Raw genomic sequence first — 25994 nt, 5'->3', positions numbered from 1 at the left:
GTCCTGCTGTCACAATTTTTGGTCACATTTTTATATTACTATTGAAACTGACTACGCAAGGATTGGAAACGCAAAGCATGTATGTAGACAGTTGTTTGTTAAATGCAGTTGAAAGCTCTGACCAGAAGGTGGCGATGTGCAGTTGAGTCTTTAAAAGGGTCTCTGAACTGCATTGGTATCGCTCCAGGAAAATAAACTGACCATGGGGACATTTTAAAAAAAACATTTACTCATGGGATAGGGGCACCTCTGCAGGAATTAATGCCCTCCCTAATTGCCTTTAAGAAGGTTAGCTGCCTTCCCAACCTGCTGCAGTCCTTGCAGGTTAGGGAGAAAATCCCCAGAATTATGACCCTGCAACAATGAATGAACAGTGACATATTTTCAAGTCAGGGTGGTTCGTGACTTGGAGGGGCGCTTACAGGTGGCTGCGCGTCCCCATGCATCTGCTGCCCTTGTTCTTCTAGCCGATGAAGGTTGCGGGTTGGGAAGGTGCTGTCCAAGGAGCCCTGGGCAGTTGCTGCATTGCTTCCTGCAGATGGTTCTCATTGCTGCCACCGTGTATTGGTGACGGAGGGAATTAATCTTTCTGGAATCCCTATAGTGCAGAAGGAGGCAATTCGATCCATCGAGTTTGCACCAACCCTCTGAAAGAACACCCCCATCTAGACACCCCCCCCACCCCATCCCCGTAACCCCACCTAACGTATTGGACACTAAGGGGGCAATTTATCATGCCCAATCCGCCTAACCTGTACATCTTTGGACTGTGGGACGAAACCGGAGCACCCGGAGGAAACCCACGCAGGCACGGGGAGGGCGACAAACTCCACGCAGACAGGCACCCGAGGCTGGAATTGAACCCGGGTCCCTGGCACTGAGGCGGCAGTGCTAACCACTGTGCCATCCGGGTGTAACGTGGTGCATGGGTGCCAGTCAAACAGGCTGCTTTGTCCTGGGTGGTGCTGGGCTTCTGGAGTGTTATTAGTCGCTGGGGAGCATTGCAGCACACTCCTGGCTTGTACCTGGGATCAGGTGGTCAGACTTCAGGCAGAAAGGTGGCACGTTACCTACCCAAAATTCCCAGCTTCCGGCATGCACTTGTAGCCATTGTACTCACATGGTTGGTCCAATTAATTTACTACTCGTTACACAATAATTATGCTCAAAATGCTTCTCACTCACCTCAGAGTCCACTAGGCGTTTGTAATGCACTTCGTACAACACAATGAGACCATTCGGATTCTTCGGCTCGTCCCATTTGATATGAACAACTTTGTCAATGACCTCATGTTCGACTGGACCCACAACATCATCAGCCTTTTCTGTAAAATAAAACCAAACATCTTAATTCAATTGAACAATCCCAATGACACCTGGCACAGTGCAAACCATGTTCCACCGAGTAATTACAGATGCATTCTCAAACGTCTCAAGGTGCAAATTCAAGTTCTTAATCATTGGGTGACCTAGACAAGTAACCAAGTGGTAAAGGTCAGGGGCATGGCGAGTGGTTGAGATGACCAACTAACTCAAGTAGAGGGTGCATCTCGAACTTTAAGCGCTTATGGAATGTTGGGACGAAGAAAGAAAGACTTGCATTTCTATGACCACCAGAAGTCTCAAAGCGCTTCGCTACCAGTGAAGCACTCACACAAAGTGTGGTGACAGTCATAGCACAGGAAACGTGGCAACCAATTTACACACAGCAGAAAATCGGATTGTGCGATATTGGTTGAGAGGTGAATATTGAACAGGACACCGGGGGTAACTGCACTGCTCCACTTCAGAACAGTGTCAGTGGATCCTTTGCATCCCGAGGAGGCTGACAGGGCCCCGTTTACTGTCTCACCCGAAAGTCAGCACCTCGGGCAGTGCTGCACAACCCCAGTACCGCACTGGAGTGTCAGCCTGGACTTTTGTGCAAAAAGCCCTAGAGTGGGACTTGAACCCCAGGAGTAAAGGCAGACCGAGAGAGATAGGAAACTGCTGATCTGAGTGATTCTAAAAAAGAATGAAGAGCGGGAATGAGCATGATTATTATGGTTAGACTTTTCAGCACATTCATAACTATCTGCGGCACCTGTTTGGACACTGCACATCATACCACACAGAGAAGACTGTGCTGTACACAAGGGCCTACCCTATAACATGTACACTGAACGTGCACAAAGGTAATTTCAGGTGCACAATCCCCGTGAGGACACCTAGAATCATGAATCCATAAAATGCAGAAGGAATCCATTTGGCCCACTGAATCTGCACCGACCGTCTGAAAGAGCACCATACGCGGGCCCTCTCCTCCGCCCTATCCCCATAACCCCACCTTCTCCTGCACATCTTTTGGATCCTAAGGGGAAATTTAGCATGGCCAATCCAGCTAACCTGCACATCTTTGGACTTTGGGATGAAACCAGAGCACCCGGAGCAAACTCAGGCAGATACGGGGAGAATGTGCAAACTCCACACAGACAGTCACCCGAGGCTGGAATTGAACCCGGGTCCCTGGCACTGTGAAGCTGCAGTGCTAACCACTGTGTCACCATGCCGCCCTGTTCAATACCTCTTGACAATTCTAACTTGAAACAGAATTTGTTGTGTGGACAATGTAACCGTGACCTCACAAGCCAACACACTGCAGCCAATTGTCAGCACCAGTTAAAGATGAGGGACAGACCCAATACCCAGACGCCGTCTACATTTGGAACCTGGTTAAACACTGCCAGAGCTGATGATTTGCACGTTTCCGTACTCTGCTCGCTGTCGGGTGGTTAAGAACGTAGGGACATAGGAATTAGAAGCAGAAGTAGGCAATTCAGCCCTTCGAGCCTGGTCCGCCACTCAATCTCTTCCTGGTCTTAAATCCATTTTCTTCCCTGTTCCCCATATCCCTTTAACCCGTTTGTAAAAAAATCAGAGCTATATCTCTCTCCTTCTTGAAACCATTCAATGATACACACTCCACCGCACTATGGGGCAGCGAGTTCCACAGATTCTCCACCCTCTGCGAGAATTAGTTCCTCCTCATCTCGGTTTTAAATCTGCCGTCTCTCAACCTACATCTGGGACCTCTCGTTCTAGCCTGCCCCACAAGTGGGGACATTTGGTCTGTGTTTATTTTATCAAACCCTCTTGGTACTCTGTATACATCAATTAGAGCCCCTCTCATTCTTCTAAACTCCAATGAGTATAAGCCCAAACGGTTCAATCTCTGCTCATACGTCAACCCCTTCATCCCCGGAGTCAATCTGGTGACCCTCCTCTGAACTGCCTCCAGTACCACCACATCCTTCCTCAAATAAGGAGACCAAAACTGCCCACAATACTGCAGATGTGGTGTCACCAACACCCTGTTCAATTTCTTTTATACTCCAGTCCTTTTGCAATAAACGCTAAATTCCATTTGCCTTTTGAATTACACGCTGTACCTGCGTACAGACTTTCCGTGATTCCTGAACAAAGACGCCCAGATATCTCTGCCCAGACACTTTTTGAATCAGCTTTCCATTCAGATACCCTTTTCCCCGGGGTAGAGGGGTCAATTACTAGGGGGCATAGATTTAAGGTGCAAGGGGCAAGGTTCAGAGGAGATGTACGAGGCAAGTTTTTTTTTTTTTTTTTTTTTTTTTTAACACAGAGGGTAGTGGGTACCTGGAACTCGCTGCCGGAGGAGGTGGTGGAAGCAGGGACGATAGTGACATTTAAGGGGCATCTTGACAAATATATGAATAGGATGGGAATAGAGGGATACGGACCCAGGAAGTGTAGAAGATTTTAGTTTAGACGGGCAGCATGGTCGGCACAGGCTTGGAGGGCCGAAGGGCCTGTTCCTGTGCTGTACTTTTCTTTGTTCTTTGAATAATTAGCCTTTCTATTTTTTCCGGCCGATATGTATAACCTTACACTTATCTACGTTAAACTCCATCTGCCAACTTTTGGCCCAATCTTCTAATCTATCTACATCCATCTGTGAAATCTTTGTTTCCTCTTCGCTGCCTGCTTTCCCACCTATTTTAGTATCATCCGCTATGTTACACTCTGCCCCTGTTTGTAGATCAGTCATATAGACTGTAAACAGTTGAGGTCTGAGGACTGACCCATGAGGCATCCCACTAGTTATGGTTCGCTTGCCAGAGTTCATGAGATAGCCTGAGTGTCAGAATGTCGTGGGTTCAAATCCCACGCTGGACACTTGACCGTATAACATAGGTACTGTGCTGGGAGCATCAGCCAAGAGAGTGCTGTACTGCTGGAGGTGCACCAGGTCCCATGACACAATTAGAAGTGAAGCAAGGGAGCTATCGTGGTGATAGGGAGAGCACTAGACTATCGCATTGAGATAGAGGATCAGCTATGATCATACTGAATGGTGGAGCAGACTCGAGGGGCTGAATGGCCTACTCCTGCCCCTATTTTCTATGTTTCTATCTGGCCAAACTCAACACCATTACACACTTATTTGGTCATTTCTCTTATTGCTGTTTGTGGAACCTCACCCCCGGGGTGGCACAGTGGTTAGCACTATTGCCTCACAGCACCAGGGCCCCAGGTTCGATTCTGAGTTTGGATGACTGCCTGTGTGGAGTTTGCACGTTCTCACCGTGTCTGTGTGGGTTTCCCCCCCGGGTGCTCCGGTTTCCTCCCATAGTCCAAAGATGTGAGGGTTAGGTGAACTGGCCACGTTAAATTGCCCAAAGATTAGGTGGGATTACGGGGCTAGGAATTGGGGATTGGGCCTAGGTCGGGTGCTCTATCGGAGCAAGGGCCGGTGCAGACTTGATGGGCCGAATGGCCTCATTCTGTACTGTAGGGATTCTATGAACTGGTCCCTGCATTTGACGGCATTTCAAAGATGTTTCTCGGGCTGCGAAAATGTGAATGGCTCTCCATATATACAAGTTCATTCATTCTCTCCACAGAGAGCAAAATTAGCTTGCTCATGACAGCCCAATTACCAGCATGTTGTATTAAATAAAATTTAAACCTGCATTAATTAAATAAAAATGCCGCTCAGACATTGAATTAATTTAATCACTTTCTAATATTCCGCACTGCTAACATCCTGGACAAACCCAAGGATCAGCCCAGGGTGTACAAGAATAATTCTGTAAATTTCAAGAGGAAGTACACCAAAGAGCTGGGTTATCAACCTGTCTAATAACTTCACAGCAGTTTGATTTATTTACCACAACCGTTGCCAGTTCTGACTTTTCTGTAGGACAGACGCTCAGTATTCACAAACCTTAATGTTTGTCATTATACCGGGTCAGGGTTCGCTGCTAACTTTAATAATTCTTAATTGTTATTTTAACATTCACTATTCAATTCTGCTATGTCAACAGTCACAATGCAGTTGCAGTCTCTCCCCACTAGGTGGTGTTGTCATTCCTCACATCTCTCTTTTCCTCCCCCAACCCGATCGCCACCTTGGACACATGCAAGTAACAATTTGCATATCATTGACTACTGGGAACTCCTTTTACTCGCAACTGGATAGAAACTACAGGGATTCGAAACATTACTTCATCCCCTACCTTCAGGCATGGTCCTTGCACTGACATAGGCTGCAACACTGCATCCTCCAGTTTCCACGTCGGTGTTGCACGCATGGATTTCAATTCGATACCCCGAGAAATGGCACAAGTTGGAGATCACCAGAGACTCCTTCATCCAAACCTTCTGCAATAATTTCGAAAACTCCTTCTCCGGCGATTTTTTGGCGGACGCATTACTCATGGAGGTAGGGGCGGTCACATCCAGAACGCTACTATTCGAAAAGATTCCCAGTTCCCTGCGTTTCCGCGAAGGCCTAAAATCAACAGCAACAAGGAGGCAGCTGTGAAACATTGCATTAATACTAACAGTGAGCGTAGGGACAGCTGTGGAGAGGAGGGGCAACGTGATTCACTCTTGGAAAGTGGACATCGCTGAAAAGGCTGGCAATTGGTCGTCCCTCACTAGTTTCCCTGGAGTATGAAACAACTGAGTGGCCTGCTAGGCAACATCAAAGGATAGGTAAGGCATTTGTGAGGGACTCAAGTCACATATTGGCCAGGCTGGATAAGGAATGGGTTCCTTTTTGCAGTGAACATTAATGCACCAATTGGGTTCTTTACAACAGCCTCAGGGTCAATTTGCAGATAGGAACATGCTTGTTTTAAAAAACAACATGGTGGAAAATGAACTCTCGCTTCTCTACGTTACAGCCTGGTGGCGTTCCCACTATACTGCCACGCCCAGGGAAAGGTAAGAAAACGTACGATTTATGTTTGGGAAGTAAGAGGATAGTTGTAGTGGATTCTGCATCAACAATGTGGCAACTATAGTATTCCAAGCAGTAGGTACTGGGCAACATAAATAATGAGAACTCTGAACTTCAATAGTGCCCAGGGCTCAAGTATTTTAGGGTCTGTCAATCAGAGGTAGGACAAAAACTCAGGTTTCCAAGGCAGGACCGCCGCGCCTCCTCCAAGTCCATCAAGGAGCAGCAGCACACTGCGCACAGGAAAAAAAAACAGGTAGCACGGGAATCTTGGGTTGCACCTTCACTCTCCTGCCATCCTAACCCACAAAGTTCATTGGGGAAAAAAAACACAGGATTAAAGTATTTTGGCTGAATTAATTCATCGCAAGAACAAGCCACTCACTCCGGTTCATTCTCAGTGCGGTTAACTTGCTCCTTTTAGGGTGCCAGGCAGCGACATTACTGCAGCTGTGCCAAGTGAATGATGGGATACAGCAAGTGAGAACACAACAGCAAGGGTGCAAAGTGCATGAGTGGTAAAAGCCTTTATACCGTGCAACAACCTAACCTGGCAAGAGCGGTAGTAACCAGATAATCCAATGAAATAAACTAAACACACAAATCAAGGAACTCAGAACCAAAAGCACAATGGTTTGGATAGTTAAAATGTTTAAGGACAGTTTTAAACTTCCATGTTAAAGTGCTATAGAGTGTAGTTAAAACCAGGTTATGACAATGCATTGCAAAAATGAAGGGCATTCACTGATGCAGCATGCCCTTAAGGAACTAACTGGATATGTAGACTTTACTGAAAGTTTTAACTGAAAAAGCACGTACACTTGTAGGTGTTACTGTCTCAGAGATTACTGGCATGCTGCATTAATCAATGCAGCATGTAACCTGTATTTAACAGATAGATGAGGGGCCTGCCAAAGGCTCAATGGCCAAGGCTCAATGACCCCTCTGGCTCAGAGTCCTACCAAATACATCCAAACCCAAATTAAATGAAAAATCAGGAAATACCCACCTTGAATTTTGCCACAACTGGAAGGGAGTGAACAAAACTGGGGTCTGGGTTTTTAATAAGAACAGCATTGAGTTTCACGCAGGTAAAATGTGCCCAGCTTGGTGCTCAAGGCTGACTGACTGTAAAATAAGTCTAGAGCTGGTTCCATAATGTCCCCATCACAATGAACAACACTGCGCCAAAGTCTCCTCATTGATCATGTCATTAGGGCATCTCAGAGACAAACAGACCTACTGTATCTTGTGGTAATGCTTTGAAATATGCATTTTAAAAGCCTGCTTACTGGCCAAGGCCCAACTAGGCAAAAGGACAAAGATACAGAGCAGTTAGATCTAAGGCAGAGACGAGTCAGACCACCCTGCAAATATCACAAGACAGACACGGAATTTTATCTTGCCCAAAGTAGTTCATCCATCCAATAAAAAACATGGTCTCTTCACCACATCATTCAAGTGTTCTTTGAAGAATCCCAATGTTTCATTTACAACAGGTTCACTCCAAACCTCAAACGAAGAACTTGAAACAGAGTGCCTTTTGTGACCTTGCTTTTGAGATTGTCATTGTTATGTAGGGAAAATGTGATGGCCAATCTGTACACAGTAGGATCCCACAAACACCAAATGAACAAACGGACAGTTCATCTGCTCTTGGTGTCGGTCGTGTTTTCGCTGGGTAAGGACTCTGAATCTTTGGCGTCCAGCACGACAAGCAGATGGGGCCTCGGCTATTAATGTGTCATCTCAAAGGCAGTAAGTCCGATAATGTAGCACACCTCCAGTGCTGTGCTAGATTGCGAGCCCAGATTACGAGCTCTCAAGGGGCTAGAATGAGAATTAAACGCACAACCCTCTGGCTCTGAGCATTCTAGAACCAATTAAGAATAGGAATTAATGCAGAAAATCACTCTTTCTATGACCACTGCCATGGTGTACAGCATGTCAGGATGCACTCCTGTACACAAAATCTTAAGTTTCCATTGTCACATTTTCTAATATATATTCCTGCCCCCCACCGCCAGAAATGATGGTGTTGTAGCGCCTCAGGTTTACATCTCTCAGGCCTTCAGTGTGCAGAAAGACTTCTCCAATTAAGTCTACCTTTCAAATCAGCTATAATATTTCACTGAAAATTAGTCATATATTTTTTTAAAAGGGCAGAATGTGACTAAAATGGCAAACGGTACTATTTCTCTGCATCGTGGTCCAATCATTCCCTGGTCTCTAATCATGTTTCACCCGAGGCCTGTACTTAAAGGTTTGACTTTCAAACGTGCAATGCCACGGGAGATCGACTAGTCCCACCTGCCACCTTCCTTTCAGTGACCTCCTTCCGAAAAGCCAGTTTCCCTGCACTAAGTGGGGTTCACCTTCCGGCACCTTCAACTCCAATCTCACGTCTTCGATCAGGAAGTGCCCCACGTTTTGTCTTGAATCTTCCTGCTGTTGAGAGACCGCCATTTGTCTTTTGACGAAGCCTCCGGTCCACATCTTGGCTTCTGCCTTTTAAGGTGGTGAGCAACGTTCCCTCCCATGGTGTGCCCGCGCACAGGTGTGGGGCGACTGGGAAGATACCCTCGCAGGCCTCACATCAGTTGTCCCGTGGCCGTACAAAAATATGTCAACGTCACCATGCATTAAAACAACACCAAAAACAGGGAGGCCATCAATGGTGGGTAACTTGCTTTTTTTAAATCCTTAGTTAACTTTCACTGCTCTCTATGGCACACGAGTGTGGTCAAACCAAGCAGAACCGGGTCATAGCTTGAATCGAATGGAGATATGGATCCGCTATACACCACTCTCCCCCTTTACCCGTCTTTTCATTCATGCTTCTAGTCTAGCCTAAAATTAGGAGGAACAGAACCCAGTCAGTGCTTTTGCCTGCCGGATCTCCAGTTTAGTTCTTGAGAGCATTTTGTCACATTTCACGTATCAAACTTAAAAAAGTATAGACAATTAACAGCTGTCATTTTGGTCTGTTTTCTTCTGACCTCAAGCCAGGAATCTACAAGCACCTTCCAATCTGTGAATTTCCCTCGCCCAAGCAATTAAACTCCCACCAACTTCAGGTCTACTAACAGGGACTAAGACTATGCCTTGAAGGACCAGGCCACCTTAAACACACCTGAGCAGCAGACTTACACATGGTTTGAAGTTCCTGACAGAGTGCACTAGCGACTTCCCATGAGGCCCATTAGGTTGAGATTGAACCAGACCACCTGCAGTCAACGGCAACTCAATCATAGTCGAAGACACACTGGGAGCCATCAGCCCATACAAAATCCCCTCTTCACTGGAAAGAGAATGATGAAATGTATGTGGTGAATGAGCATCAGAGTGGTGACTGCTGACAGCAGTGCGGACTATCTACAAGGTTCACTGCAGCAACTCACCAAGGCTCCTTCAACAACACCATCCAAACCCACTGCCTCCACCATGTAGAAGGCTCTGGGGAACATTACGACCTGCAAGCTCCCCTCCAAATTACGTGCCATCTTGACTTGGAACTATAATCGCCATTCCTCCACTGTCGCTGGGCCAAAATCCTAGAACTCCTTCCTGACAGTGCTGTAGCTACACCTCATATACTGTAGCGATTCATTAAGCCGGCACACCACCACCTTCTCGAGGGCAATGATTGCGGAACTTGCCAGCAATGCTCACATCCCACGAACGAAGAAAGGAAAAATCAGTGGGCCGGAGGGCGAACCCAACAATCCTACGGTCACATAAAGCCTCTCCTTGAAACCTATCTACAGTTTTAAATCACAAATAAGCACAAGGCTTATGAGAACGAGAGGTGTCAATAATTGTCCAAGTGCGTCACTCCGCTCAGTCTTCGAAGACGTAATTCAGGGAAAACAAATGCCATAAAAATATTTACAAGGCTTAGCCAGCATCACTCACTCTAAATTAGTTTCTCATTTACTACTCTCCCCTTGGCCAAAGGATTTTACAGCCAAGTATGACACAAAGAAGGTAAGAAACAACGTACATATTCAAGCTGGTGGAGTTATTCAAGAGCACATAGTGTTTGCCAAGGAGTCGATTAATGGGTGTCCAGCTGTAACACCAATCTATCTTTGTTTTTACAAATTTAGAGTACCCAATTATTTTTTCCAATTAAGGGGCAATTTAGCGTGGACAATCCGCCTACCCTGCGCATCTTTGGGTTGTGGGCGTGAAACCGACGCAGACACGGGGAGAACTTGCAAACTCCACACGGACTGTGACCCAGGGCCAGGATTCAAACCAGGTCCTCAGCACCATAAGCAGCAATGCTCACCGCTGTGCCACCGTGCTGCCCACCAATCTATCTTTTTAAAGGTACCGAGGAAGCTGCTACCTATTTGAGGTATTTGCCACTTATAAAGAGTGGCCCGCAGGGCAGCGCGGTGGCGCTGTGGGTTAGCCCTGCTGCGTCACGGCGCCGAGGTCCCAGGTTCGATCCCGGCTCTGGGTCACTGTCTGTGTGGAGTTTGCACATTCTCCCAGTGTCTGTGTGGGTTTTGTCCCCACAACCCAAAGATGTGCAGGGCAGGTGGATTGGCCACGCTAAATTGCCCCTTAATTGGAAAAAATGAATTGGGTATTCTAAAAACTTAATTTTTAAAAAAAGGATTGAAGACTGGGCGCTCTGACGTACATAAATCTGGGGCTTAAAATTTATTTTCAAATGCAGTTAGTTGTGTAAATAACCATGGCCAAGAAAAAACAATTCTCTGGTTATATTTATGTAGAACATTGATTATTCACAGAATGAAAAGCAAAAGCAGAATTAAACGTTTTTCAAAGAAAGGGCTGTCGGAACAATTTTAATTCAATCTTTTATTTCTTTTGATTCCCCCCCCCATTCTTTTCAAAATTATGAACAATTATAAACATGCCCACCTGCACACCACCCAGCGTAATTATTTCAAAAACACAGAAGTCAGACACTCCCTTACCTACTGTCTTTAGTATCACTCTCTTGAGGTGTAGGTCTGCAAAAGTAAAACATCCACTTTAAACGAGTTTTGTGTTTAAAAATAAACCTTTGCTTTGGGGTTTGATTCCTGGATGACTGAAGTTTCTGATTTGATTGCATTAATTTTTTTCTTTTCGACTCAGTAATTCGGGGCAAGTGGAACTATTTACGCTGGCGTCAATGATTTGTTATCGCTCCTGCATTCTCAGAACCTGGCATTTTCAGTGCTCCCAGGATTTCTCATGCACAAAGTAGCTCTGCCCCTTTCCTGCAGCAACACAAGTGTAGATGTTCGTAGGCTGTTGCACCCAACCAAATCAAAGTTGCCCGAATCAAGGTCGGATGAACTGCGAAAGCAGCATAAAGGGGTATCCTTCCAAGAGGCAAGTTGAAGTAAACCCAATATATTCCTAGCTACCATCTCGTAAAGTGAATCTCTGAGTTACAGGGCCGCCAGCTTAAAATTGTAATAAACAGGTGCATATCGCATCATGTTTGAAACTCCCGAACAAACTAGCGTTTTAAAATCTATGGCCAGAATTCGGGTTTCTCTGGTCCCGCTGGCAATACATCCCCCCCCCCCCCCCCCACCGCGCTTGCGGGTTTCCCAATGGCGCGGGGTGGCTTCAATAGGAATTCTCATTAACAGTGGCGCGAACAAAGAATCTCACCGCCAACGAACGGCGCGCAGCCCTCGCAACACACGGCTGCGGGGTGGCGAATCCTGCCATATACATATTTTCAGCCCATTTACAGAGACTGATGTGTCCAGCAGCACAGGCAGGCCAGAAGGCCTGTCTGTGCACAGACCATCTCTAGTGCTTCTACAGTTGAACTTGCCCCTCATGTTAGGCCAAGGTTTGTGGGAAGGGTTAATCAAACTGTGGTGCTTAGCACTGCTGCCTCACGGCACCAAGGACCCGGGGTCAATCCCAGCTCTGGGTCACTCTCCGTGTGGGGTTTGCACATTCTCCCCGTGTTTCACCTCCACAAACCAAAGATGTGCAGGGTAGGTGGACTGGCCACGCTAAATTGCCCCTTAATTGGGAAAAAAAATAATCGAGTACTCAAAATTAATTTATTGTTTTTTAATTAAACCGTGGTGCATTCTCTTTATATTGTATGAATGTCAACTTTTAGCTAAGTGGAAGAAGAATGAAAGTGGAAGGCAGGCTTGCTTTAGTTGGGATAGGTTTGTGTTTTAATGTACAATGCCACAGTTAAGTCTAGACAGTGGACTTAATTTTATAAAAAAAATACCAGGCAGAGACATACTTTAGCAGAGCTGATGACATATTCAGCAACCAGTAACTAACATTCAACTGTCGACCAGAATTATATTGTGGGTTATTAACTCCTCCAGGGACTCCTCCTCTGTGATGATATGGCAATACTATTTGTAGGGGGCCTCTGCGTATCAATCTCCTTGTGACTGTTGTGCAGTTGACTGTCTGAAGTTCAGGGTTGACTGTACCCAGTTGACCTGTGATACCCTAGAAGGAAGCAAGGTTGCTGAGCCTCCAAATTCCTTCCACACCTTGGAAGATTGCACACGGACTCCTCGGCGTAGTATAGCTGAAAATAAGGATAGTCTCCCCGCTTTTACCACCTGACACCCCCCCCCCCCCCCCCCCCCCCCCCCCGCCCTCTTCCCCAGCCAATGGCTCACACTCTTGTGTTCAACGGGTCAAACCAGCCACCCTTCTGGACCGAGGAAGAAGCACAGGAGTCAGGAGCTGGGCAGAAAACACACGAGAACTCAGAGATTCATTTCCACTGCAACGTCCTGAATTTTCACACACAAGTGTCAAGACTCTGCCGATAGTTCACCAATTAATCCTTTTGATTTTGAATTTTGATGCTGCTGGTCACTTAGATCTGTTTACACAGTCATATCTGGATGCCAAAACATTGCCGCATAGTGCAATAGGGTGGTGATTGTTCTGCAGATAAACATACAATGAAACAACATGGGGACATTTGCCTTTCTGCATTTTGAGAAGATGCTGACAGCCTTCTATTTGATGGAATTTGGTTACTAGTGATGTGAACAGCAGCAACCCTAAGTTTATTTTAACGCTGATTTTTCTGTGTTCTGTCTGCATATTTGTTACATTGCCCGACAGCAGCTCAGGCTCCACCTGTGTTGTTTTCTCCCAGTCTGTCGACGGAAACTTTGAGTCCTCCCAAACCTTTCTTTTACTCTCTCTTGCTGATTTGGTTTCAGATCAACCTGAATTTTGGGTGGTCCAAACCATTCTGAATGCTCATCTCTACGTAATGGGGAAAGCAAGTGAATGGTACGAAGATTGGCTGCTAGTTAATCCATCTGGCTATCCTGCAGATCAATTTGTAAAGTTAAAAAGTGTGCGCCGTGCATGCAACATTAACTATCTTGCATTTGGATGAACACACACACACACACACATTTGAGAAAAGCTTTGTGAATCTATACTTTACTTATTCGGCTGCTAACTTTTTCCTGCCGTAACTGGGTCTGAGACACAGCATACAGGAACTTATTTTTAAAACTGCTGGCAAACGTGGCTTGCCAAAAACTCAGAATCACTGCAGTATTCGATTACTGACACAAGAGGGAACACTAACACCAGGGAAAAAAAAAACCCCAATTCAGATCTAAGTTTAGGGAGCAGCACGGTGGCGCAGTGGTTAGCACTGCTGCCTCACAGCACCGGGGACGCGGGTTCAATCCCGGGTCACTACCCACAAGGAGTTTGCACGTGTGCAGGGTAGGTGGATTGGCATGCTAAATTGCCCCTTAATTGGGAAAGAAATTAACCGTGACATCTTGAGTAGATCTCAACGATACGGAGACACCCGCAGAAACACCCCAATGATCTGAGCTGTCTGTCAGTGCGCAAATCAGAGTGTCATGTCAAGGAATTGAAGGCTACAGGGCGGAGATTTGCCTTGGGCGGCAGCATCGAACAAGCGATATTGCTCGTGAAGCACATTGTATTCATTTTCATAAGACCACAACAGAGCGGAGTACAGGGCATAGCTCCCAGGAAGCAGCTGCTGCAATACCATTGGTGACATGCTGCCAGTGACATTTTACACCTTGGGGAGTTTTGAGCTGATTTGAAGTGCAGAAAGCAGAGTCTCTGCCTGCAGTTACCTGATCATAAAAACCTCGTTGTGCAGGTAGTTTTCAAACATCTTCTGGAACGCAGCCTCCTCCGCATCTCGTTTAAGTTGCGACTCGGTTTTCGGGCAGGCGCAGCATTCACCGGGGATGTGACCGGCGTCAGTCTGATTCCGCTTCTGGTTGTCCTCAGGGTCAGTGTGCGTTGTAGACGCACGTGATGGCAACTTTAATCCTGGAATCAGAGTCGTAGAGTGGTTATAGCACAGAAGGAGGCAGTTCAGCCCATTGGCTCCGTACTGGCTCTCCGCAAGAGCAACCCAGCTACTCCTGCTCCCCGACCATTTTCCCGCAGCCCTGAAAATTCTTTTCCTTCTAAATCTCTTCAGAAAGCTGCAAATTAATCTGTCTCCGATGCACTCTCGGGTGGTGAAATCCAGAACCTACTCGCTGGGTAAAATAGTTTTCCTGCAAATCGACGTTGCTTATTTTCCCAATCGCCTGAAATCGGTGTCTTTCTGTTCTCGACCATTCTGCCAACGGGACAATTTCTCTCTATCCTATTCTGTCCAGATCCCTCATGATTTTGACACCACTGTGAATTCTCCTCACTAAGAGAGGGCCTGAAAGCAGAGGGATGAAGACTCTTCCCCTCCCTCTCAGTTCTGATGAAGTACCAAACAAACTCGAAACATTAACTCTGTTCCTCTTCCGACAGATGCTGTCGGACCTGCTGAACTTTTTCTGCATCGCCTGTTTGGTCAAGAGTCCTGTTGCTCCACTTGGCCGACTTGTAAGGAGTGCAATACCCAGGGCAGCACAGTGGCGCAGTGGTTAGCACTGGGACTACGGCATTGAGGACCCGGGTTCGAATCCCGGCTCTGGTTCATTGCCCGTGTGGAGTTTGCACATTCTCCCCATGCCTGCGTGGGATTCGCCCCCACAACCCAAAGATGTGCAGGGTAGGTGGATTGGCCACGCTAAATTGCCCCTTAATTGGAAAAAATAATTGGGTACTCTAAATTTATTTTTTTAAAGTGCAAAACCCACCTCCAAACCAGCGTTGAAGCACCAGACTATATTTTCCTTAGCAGTGCAGCGCAGCAGTGAGTGAAACATGATGGCGCTGTTTCTTTCAATCTCCCTATATCCCTTGAATATTACGGGGTGGAGAAAGGGACAATCCAACTTCCGGCTGTGCTCCGGTAACTCACCCACGTGGTCATTTTCATTGTCAAACTCATACAGCACATTATCTCACCCCAGGGAACCACTGCAGAGCCCTGCCCGCCTGACATTGATTCACACGTTGTCCCTGGATAGGGTTCAGGAGTGGGCAATGTTTTTCCTGCTCCCCCGACTCTTTGGGGCTCTAATGCCAAGAGCTGACTCTCTACAGTTGGCCTGGCTGCCTCTCCACAGATCGGGGATTGAACCAGGACCTTCTGGTCACTGCCAAGCCACTGAGGAGTTCAGGAATCTCACCCACCTACCCTGGATCAAATGGTAGCGCTCTCGTCTTGTAGCCCATCATTCACCTTCTGAACTTTATGGGACCTGGCTGTACAAAAAAATCTGAAACTGCATTTGATTACAGATCAAATTCTCTGGTTGTAAAGTACTTTAGACCCTCAGGACGTGAAAGGCATTTTGTACCAATGCGAACAAACAGCAGCTCTTCCCTGGAAGTAGCGACGGTAGCACTAATTGTTCATAGAGCCAGAAAGACACAATGGGTTAAAGAGTCTTCGTCAATGCTTTATGTTTTTATGAAGTGGCAAATATTTGCAACACCTCCGAAGACAATAGAAGGGATTCGTCAATGGCATAAACTTTAGGTGCAAACCCAGGTGGGCTGAGACAGCTTTCGAAAAACCAATCTGCAGCCACTATCCAAGAAGAAATTTGAAAGTGAGGCATGCAATAATTCAAAAAGCAATTAATATTGGGATCAGGTGGAAGGCTGTTACATATATGGTAAGTGCCCGCCAATCACTAAAAACTCCCCCTTCTTATAGAAAGAGCAGCTTGAATTTATTGAACGCCTTTGAGGAAGTATCAAAGTGCTCTCCAGCTAATGAAGCACTTCTGAAGGGTAGCCACTGTTGTAACGCGAAAAATGCAGCTGCCGATTTGAGCACAGCACGATCCCATAAACAGCACTGATATACATACGAACATACAAATTAGGAGTAGGCCATTTGCCCCTTCAAGCCTGCTCCACCATTGATAAGATCATGGCTGATTTGACTGTGGTCTCTACTTTCCTGTATGCCCCTGATACCCCTGACTCCCTCGTCCGTCTAGAATCTATCGAACCATATTGTCCATTTTAGGTGTTGATTGAGGGATAACTATTGGCCAGGACACCGGGAAAAAATGTCCGTGTTACTCATCGCAGGGCCATGAGATCTTTCATGTCCACTGTAGATGGAAGGCAGTGTCCGCATCAATGCTTCATCCGGAAAACCACCTCTGACAATGCAGCAAGCCTTCAGTACTACACCAAATTGTCAGCCTTGTTCAGGTCTCTGAAGTGGGGCTTAAATTCATGACTTTCTGACCCAGATTTTCGGGTATCATCACTGAGACAAGGGCACAGACCTTAGTAAATATGGCAGGTTAACCAATGATTTATCACGTTTGAACGAGTAAAATTCAGCTTTTATTAGGTGGGGTTACGTTCATATTCCTGTGAAAACCACAAATTAAACAGTTTGTACATCAGAGGCAGAAAAATGGGCAAGTGGGCGGTAACACGTTACATCTTTGGGCAGCAGGAGGCCAGCAGCAGCCAAGCCCAGGGGCAGATCTACTGGGGGCCCACCGATGCCCGTTCACAATTTACACCCAAGTTGCCACTTACCCTTCTGGCAATAGTCAAACTCATATAGCTCACTGCTCTCCGACTGCTGCTGCCAAAACACCAGATAGTGGGTGATATTCCCATTCCGGTCTGTCGGAGGCTTCCATTTCAGGATGATCTGGGAAGAAGAGTTGGACACGGATATGGGATCCAGTGGGACTGACGGAGCTGAAGAGAGAAAAGGGGGCGATTCAGAATCTCTGTAAGCCTTTTTCTGTCCTGCAGGTTGAGGAACATATGTGAAATGGGGGACAGGAAAGACCTTCTGATCCATTCGGCCTGTCCCACAGAACTGCACAATTCCTCTGAGTTACCCATTAATGATGCAACAGTGCAAAGCAAGCCTCCTGGATCCTGGAAATTCACTGGTTTGGCACCCGCAAAATCTAAGTGCAGAGACCTCTTGAAATAAACGTGCAATTAAATACTCTTGAGATTGCAATATGTGAAAATCAGATTAGAACAGATTTATCTGGCTACATGCACTGAATGGCAGGGGTTTGTGGTGGGGATGAGTGGTACATATAGTCTAAATGTTCTAATTTGTGTTCTCCTGATCCAAGTAATTGTGTTAACGAAATGGTGGCACAGTGGTTAGTCCTGCTGCCTCACAGCGCCAGGGTCCTGGGTTTGATTCCATCCTTGGGTGACTGTGGAGTTTGCACATTGTCCCCGTGCCTGCGTGTGTTTTCCTCCGGGTCCTCCCATAGTCCAAAGGTGTGCAGGGTTAGGTGGACTGGCCGTGATCAATGCACTGGGGCTACGGGGATAGAATGGGGGAATGGGCCGAGGTAGAGTGCTCTCGGAGGCTTGGTGCAGACTCGATGGGCCAAATGGCCTCCTTCTGCATTGTAGGGATTCCAGATTCTGTGGATCACCAAAGGTCTGGACAAACCAAACAGAGGTTCATCCGGCATGAGATGAGTTATGCCAGCCACTGGGAGGGGGAGGAAACTGCAGCCATTAAAAATAACCTATTTGACGGCACCCGCATCTTACTACAAGCGAGTTCGTTATAATGTGAAAGGCCATAAATATTTTCCTTATTTTATTCAAATTTACACTGCTTATACTGGGGTTCCATTTGCTATTCAGTGGCCCCTGATGAAAAACAGAGGTAGGGCAGCCAGACTGAGCTTTACTAGGAAGTAGCCCCAGCAAGCAGGGTATCTGGAGGTCACATGTGCTGGGGAGTTGCTGTTATTTATGGGATTATAAACCAACAAGAAAGGGAGGCCAAAAAAATAATTTGTGAAGGTTCCGATGCAACTGAGCCGAAAGTTACTAACTAAGGACGAGGAAACACGGTGGCACATTGGCAATGTCACTGGGCTAGTAATCCAAAGGTCAAGGCTAATGCTCCAGGTTCAAATCATAGCGGCTGGTGGAATTTCAATGCAATTAATACAATCTGGAATTGAAAGCTATTTTAGGTAAGACTCTAACCTCTACTATTCTCCAATCTCAGTAAAACCCATCTGGTTCACATGTCCTTCAGGGAGGGAAATCCGCCGTCCTTACCCGGTCTGGCCTACATGTGACTGCAGACCCACAGCAGTGTGGTTGACTCTAAAACTGCCACTCTGACATGGTCGAGCAAGCCACTCAGTTCATGGGCAATTAGGGGGCGGGCAACAAATATTGGTCTTGCCAGCAACAACCACACCTCAAAGAATTTTAAAAGTACAAGACATAGATACCCTAAAAGCACGATAACAGAATTAAGAACAAAAACTTAAACAGGTTAATCAAAGCATCCACTTTCTAAAATAAAAACTCAGCAATTTTGCCAAAAGGTGAAGTCCAAAGTTAATGTCCATGTGAACTGGGGGTGAGAAGGCGGGGCATAATTAGGCATGCAAATATATTATGGCAGCATTTTAGAGTCTTGCGTTCTACTTATATAGTTTCACATAACTTCAATCATACACCATTCATAGTTAAATAGCAAAGTTTACAGGAATTTGGATAGCACAGTTGGTCGGACATGGAACGTTCACCGCAGAGAAGTGTAGGAAGCTGAAAATATCACACATTTACATGTTGGACACTGGAATTTATAATGGTGAAAGCTGATGACTTTTCCTTTGCAGGCGAATATCAGTGAAAGTTGTATAAATTAGTTACACACAGATTTGAAACTTACTGCCTGCTATGGTGCGGATGTATATGATCTCACTTTTGGCCCCATGATTGTGCTGCTCATCACTTATCGTGAGCAACGTCTTGACAAAGATTGCATACTGTGTCCAAGGTTTAAGGCCGCGAAGCAGAGTCCCCGGGTTCAGGAGCTTCCCTTCTGACCGTCCAGGGGGTTCCACATCTACCACCTTCCAGCTGTTCGATCCACAGGCATCCTGTCCATCAAACTCGGTCACGTTCTGATAAGGGCTGTTGCAGGGAACACAAAAAATAAAGACAGGCCCATTCACCCAACTGATGAGGGGTGATTCTCTGTATCACCCACTCTTGACAGTATAACCTGAATGTCACCCTACGTTTAAAAACAAATTCTCAAGATGCGGATGTTATTGGTAAAGGTAGCATTTATTTCCCAATTCCTGTTGCCCTGCCACTTTTTTTAACCACTGCAGTCTACAATGCCATTAGTGAGGGAGTTCCAAGATTTTGGTCGAGTGATAGTGAAGGAACGACAATAATTCCGGTAGCACAGTGGTTTCACAGCGCCAGGGCCCCAGGTTCGATTCCTGGCTTGGGTCACTGTCTGTGCGGAGTCTGCGCGTTCTCCCCGTGTCGCTGTGGGTTTCCTCCGGGTGCTCCGGTTTCCTCCCACAAGTCCCGAAAGACATGCTGTGTCTTGGACATTCTGAATTCTCCCTCTGTGTACCCGAACAGGCACCGGAATGTGGCGACTAGGGGATTTTCACAGTAACTTCATTGCAGTGTTAATGTAATCCTACTTGTGACAATAAAGATTATTATTACTATTATTATTATTATTATTATTATGAAGTTCCAAGTCAGGTTGGTGTTGTGAGCTGGAGGGGAACTTGCAGGTAGTGGTGTTCCCATGTACCTACTGCCCTTGTCTTTCCACATGGTGGAAGTTACATTTAGTTTTAAATTGCTGTTGAAGAAGCCTTCGCAAGCTGCTGCACTGCATCTTGTAGATAGGATACATAGGCAGCCACAGTGCAGGATACACCCGAACAGGCGCTGGAATGTGGCGACTAGGGGATTTTCACAGTAACTTGATTGCAGTGTTAATGTAAGCCTACTTGTGACAACAAAAGATTATTATTATTTTTTAAATGATGCATTTGGGGCGGTCAAACAAGACAAAGGCTTATGCAATAGGTGGGGCGATACGGAGAGGTGCAGACAAAGCAAGAGACCTGAAGGTAGCAGGCCAGGTTGAAAAGGTGATTACAATTGGCATATGGAATCTTTTCATTTATTAGCCACGGCACAGGATATAAGAGCAGGGAGGATGCTGCTACTGTATCAAACATTAGTTAGGCCACAACTCAAGTACTGTGTGCAGGTTCTGGTCAGCTCATTGTAGAAAGGATATAATTGCATCAGAGAAGGTGCAGAGGAGATGTACCAGGGTGTTGCCAGGACTGGAAAATTGCAGCAATGAGGAAAAATTGGATAGGCCTGGATTGTTCTCCATGGAACAGAGGACACTGAGGCGAGATCTGTTTGAGGTGTACAAAGTTGTGAGGTGCCTGGACAGAGTGGATGCAAAGGGCCTGCTTACTTTAGCAGGGAGGTCAGTGTCTGGGAGGGGCCACAGATCTGAAGTGATTGGGAGAAAGATTAGAGGGGAGATGAGGAAGAATATCTGCACTCAGGAGGATTGCGGGGCTCTGGAACTCTCTGCCTGGAAGGGTAGTGGACGCAGAAGCCTTCAACCCATTTTAAAGGTGGCTGGATGGGCAGCTCAAGTGCCGTGACCTGCAGGGCTATGGACCAAATGCTGACGATGGGTCAAGTGGCCTCTTTCTGTACCATAAACATTCCACAATTCTAACTGGAGAATATTCAATCACATCATCACTGCTTTTTGGGACTCAGGAGGTAAGCCACCAGCCATGGAATACCCAGCCTCTAACCTGCTCCAGTAGCCAAGGAATTAATGTAACTCATCTAGTTCAGTTTATGGCCAGCTGTCGCTGACTCGTATCCCAATATACCAAGAACGCCCGTTTTGAGGGATGTGTGATCTTGTGAAATCTTCCTTAAACATATTTCCTGTTTTTTGTCTGAGGCCATGGCTTTTTGTTGCGTTAATGATTAGGAGTAAACGGGAGGTGATATTGCTCCCATACCACCGACCGCTCTAATCAATCCTTTCGCTCAATATCAGAATGCCCACCTGCAGTGGCAAAGGCAAGTTATAAATTGTGATATCTTTTTATTTTGCTTACAGCAGCGTGCGCACTATCAGAACGTAGGCATAGAGCGGTGTTTGCTTGCAATATGTTTCCCACCAGGCGATTTCCCCCTCCCTTGGTGCATATAAATCTACTTCTAACTTAAAGCAGGATAGTGTCCAAAATACAGACATCCCCGAAACATACTCACGCTTCCTTGAAGAATACCATGAAACCCAAGAGATCTCTGTAGTCCGGTGGCCAGTAGGGCTCCCATTTCAACATAATTTTATCAATCCCAGTTTTATTGGAAACAAACCTCAGGAGCCGGCTTTCACCTAAATCGGGACAGGGAGAGAAAATAACCGTGAATTTCCTTTCTCTCTTGCAATGGTCAATTTACACGGAGAGCAACGCAGCCACCAACACCTTGTCCAATCCCAATGTAGTGTGCCAGGCTTGCCCCAGTCGAGCAGCCTCAGATACCAAATGGTCACCTAGCTGAGGAACTGGAGGATTCCAGAGGAACCGTAACTCAGCCAGCTGGGTTTCAGCAGAACAGTGATATGAAGAAAATTATTTCTTAATAGTTTTCCTTTGATTTAAGAAAAAAAGCAGAATTAAAATACAGGACCTAATCCCAGGGCCACTGATTCCCGAGGGAGGATGCATTAGGTCAGATGGGCAACTGTGCAAAGTCCCACGTCGGCAGTGCTTGCTGCAGGTCAGGAATCAGAAATAAAGGGTTTTTAAGACAACTGCTTGCTGCAAACGTGTGCGTCATGAAGCTCTCAAAACAACCCTTGCCCATCTGTATTGGTTGCGCTTGCGGCAGGGGTAATCATTTTAAAAAAAAACTGTCACAACCATGACTTCATGGCAGCACGGTAGCACAGTGGTTAGCACTGTTGCCTCACAGCTCCAGGGTACCAGGTTCGATTTCCCGCTTGGGTCACTGTCTGTGCGGAGTCTGCACGTTCTCCCAGTGTCTGCGTGGGTTTCCTCCGGGCGCTCCGGTTTCCTCCCACAGTCCAAAGATGTGCAGGGTAGGTGGATTGCCCATGATCAATTGCCCTTAGTGTCCAAAAAGGTTTGGTAGGGTTACTGGGTTACGGGGGTGGGGCGGGCTTGGGTGGGGTGCTCTTTCCAGGGGCCGGTGTAGACTCGGTGGGCTCCTTCTGCACTGTAAATTCTGTGATTCAAAAAAGTTGTCAGACCACCTGACCAGCAAAAAATCTGGAGTAGTTTTCGAAACACCAGCCTCTTGTGATCAAAAAGCAGTAATCTGAGCACAGGCATCAGTCTTGGCAAAGTTGGGAGCACTCTCTCGTCTCAAGAGTCAAAAAATTCAAGTCCCACTCGAGACCCGAGCACACAACACCGGCCAACACGTCAGTGCAGTGCTGAAAGAGGTGCTACATTATTGGATGAGCCCTTCTTTTTTTGGGGGGGATGAGGCTCATTTACTGAGGCTCTCTCAGGTGAGCATAAAAGATGCCGGTGGGAAGAAGACCAGGAGACTTCACCCAGTATCCTGGCCAATATTTATCCCACAACCAACGTCACAAACTGGTTACCTGGTCATGCATCTCATCGGGTCCAAACTGGCTGCCACATTTCCCTGCACTACAACAGTGAGTACATTTCAATTATGTAATTACTGATACAACCATCCTATTTGTGACATTTTATATGTATATATATATTGCAAAAGCCAGTCAGTAACAGACTTGACTGTGGCATGTATTAGTTTTCAATGTGACTCAGGAACAGAGAGTCAGAGACTTTAATATATCTAACTTATAAGTCTAAACCAAATAATTTAATATTTGAACATCAAGGGTCCCCCCTGCCAGGTTTCCAGGCAGTGCCGGATGGCTTCAATGGGAAATTCCATTGACAAGTAGTGGGAAGAGAGAATGCCGCCGCCAGGGAATGAGAAACACCTGGCTAAGGGGCCAGAGAATCCCATCCAACCTTCTGACATAGCCTGCATTCTTTTTTGTAAACTTTTAATCCCATCCTTAAAGTTACAAAGGCAATGCACAGAGTGGCCAGGGCAAATCCTTAATCCATCTCTTTCCTTGCTCCAAGAAAAGGCATTGCACCTCATCTGGGGCTTGATATGACGCTTGATCTTAACCAAAAGGCCAGAGAAGCAATAGCCTGGATTCTTAAAACACCAAACAGCACCTGCATTAGCTTGTTTCAGAGATTTCCCAATCTATTTTGTTCCGGATGATGTTGAACCTCGAGTGTTGTCGGAGCTGAACTCGCCCAGGCAAATGAGGGCATTCCATCGCACTCCTGACCCTCTCCCTTGCAGGTGGTGTAATGGTTTGGGGGGGGGAGTTACTGCACAATTCACAGCCTCTGACCTGTTCCCGGAGTCATGGTCTAAACAGCAGCTCACTCTCCACATAACACAATTTTGTTTTTTGCCCTCATTTTGCAGGCACAGTGATTCCAACAATCATGTGAATATAATCTTCTTCCCACCCCCAACATTATTCACATTTTTTAAAGAGGAGCTCAATTTTAGTCAGCATAACATAAATGTTGAGAATAACCATGTGTTCATAATAACATGAGTAGGGAGCTTTGAGAGGTCCTGTTATTGTGAGAGACACGCGTTCTTTATGTTCCTGCAAGATGATTTATCACACTTACACTCTCACCGATTGAAGTAAAAACACATCCCCAACACAATCTCAGTGTTCTCACACCAGATTTGCACTGTCAACACGTCAAGGTGGATCAGACACACCTGCCTTGAGCTCACACTGGCAATTTTCACATTCTGGCTACAGATTCTTCCCAGTTGTTACGGCAATTTTGAAATCCTATTGCTGGCTTGTACCAGGCCAACCAAGAGCTCAGCGGACGAAACTAAATGGCAACCCGAAATTAAATAAAATGAAAATCGCTTATTGTCACAAGTAGGCTTCAAATGAAGTTACTGTGAAAAGCCCCTAGTCGCCACATTCCGGCGCCTGTTCGGGGAGGCTGGTACGGGAATTGAACCGTGCTGCTGGCCTGCCTTGGACTGCTTTAAAAGCAAGCTCTTTAGCCCAGTGTGCTAAGCCAGCCCCAGAGATGCAACCAGCCCAGATGCAAGCTTCCACAGGGAGTCATTATTTAAAATTTATCATCCCAAGCCTTTGTCCCAAGGGGAGAAAACAACGTTGGCTGAGGTGGTCCAAATCTATTTTTGTTGCCTCAATATTGTAATTCTACATTAAATCACAACTTCAACTCAGGCTTGCTGTTCAAAGGTACGATGCCACATTTTGTCCGTATATATTACATGCATACATGTGGGGCTGGTTTAGCACACTGGGCTAAATAGCTGGCTTGTAATGCAGAACAGTGCCAGCTGTGTGGGTTCAGTTCCCGTACCGGCCTCCCCGAACAGGCGCCGGAATGTGGCGACTAGGGGATTTTCACAGTAACTTCATTGAAGACTACTTGTCTGCACAATAAGCGATTATTATAAATTCTGCACCCCCAGGCTTAGCCTGATTCAATTTAAGGTGCTACATAGAGCACACATAACGGGAGCAAGATTGAGCAGGTTCTTTGGAGTGGAGGACAAATGTGGGAGGTGTGGCGGGAGCCCGGCAAACCACGCACATATGTTTTGGGCATGCCCGGCACTGGAAGGGTATTGGAAGGGAGTGACGGGAGTGATTTCGCGGGTGGTGAGGGCCCGGGTCAAACCAGGCTGGGGGTTAGCTCTATTTGGAGTTGCGGAAGAGTCGGGAGTGCAGGAGGCGAAAGAGGCCGACGTTGTGGCCTTTGCGTCCCTAGTAGCCCGGCGCAGGATCCTACTCATGTGGAAGGAGGCGAAACCCCCCGGACTGGAGGCCTGGGTAAACGATATGGCGGGGTTCATAAAACTGGAGCAGATAAAGTTTGCCCTGAGAGGATCGGCTCAAGGGTTCACCAGGCGGTGGCAGCCATTTCTCGACTACCTAGGGGAACGTTAGAGGGAAGACAGATGACCAGCAGCAGCAACCCAGGGGGAGGGGGGGGGGGGGGGGAGGGGGGGTTTAGTTTAGGTCAAAGATAAAGGGGTTTTGTTACTTGTGTATTGTTTAAAATTTCTGTATTGTTATTGTTGCGTTTGCTTTGTAAGAGGGGAAAAATTGTTGTTTGGGAAAAAATTTTCAATAAAACATTTATAAAAAAAAAAAAAAAAAAAAAAAAAAAAAAAAAAAAAAATAAATTCTGCACCCAAGGCCACCCTCGAGGATGAATTTCAATGTTCCTCCCTCACGGGTTAAAGTGCGCTCTGATGTCAAGGTATTATAAACAATCACAGTCATGGTCTGGGAAATGAACAGAAAATCTATTATGTAGAAGACACTTTACCATCAGCATTTAATGGTGCACAATTCTAATGTTGGATTCCAGCCAACCTCACTATTCTATGTTCCCCCACC

The 25994-nt window shown here is 46.3% G+C and overlaps 1 protein-coding gene across 2 annotated transcripts in view; it reads right to left on the bottom strand.

Moving 5' to 3' along the window:
* Positions 1-25994, bottom strand: part of LOC140394972 (insulin receptor-like) — a 284928-nt gene that overhangs the window by 27394 nt on the left and 231540 nt on the right. Inside the window, exons 7-13 of one of the 2 annotated variants that reach the window (XM_072482239.1) lie at positions 21761-21887; positions 19356-19600; positions 17210-17377; positions 14377-14578; positions 11218-11253; positions 5535-5809; positions 1186-1325 (exon numbers count right to left, since the gene is read on the bottom strand). In XM_072482239.1, coding sequence (XP_072338340.1) covers positions 1186-1325; positions 5535-5809; positions 11218-11253; positions 14377-14578; positions 17210-17377; positions 19356-19600; positions 21761-21887 — 1193 coding nt within the window. The remainder of the gene's footprint in view (positions 1-1185; positions 1326-5534; positions 5810-11217; positions 11254-14376; positions 14579-17209; positions 17378-19355; positions 19601-21760; positions 21888-25994) is intronic. The other variant, XM_072482240.1, reaches the window with a different exon arrangement.

This window comes from Scyliorhinus torazame, chromosome 18, assembly GCF_047496885.1.
Source record: "Scyliorhinus torazame isolate Kashiwa2021f chromosome 18, sScyTor2.1, whole genome shotgun sequence".
Lineage (NCBI taxonomy): Eukaryota > Metazoa > Chordata > Chondrichthyes > Carcharhiniformes > Scyliorhinidae > Scyliorhinus > Scyliorhinus torazame.
Note: the sequence above shows the minus strand (reverse complement) of the source record. Positions and strands in the feature narration are given on the sequence as shown.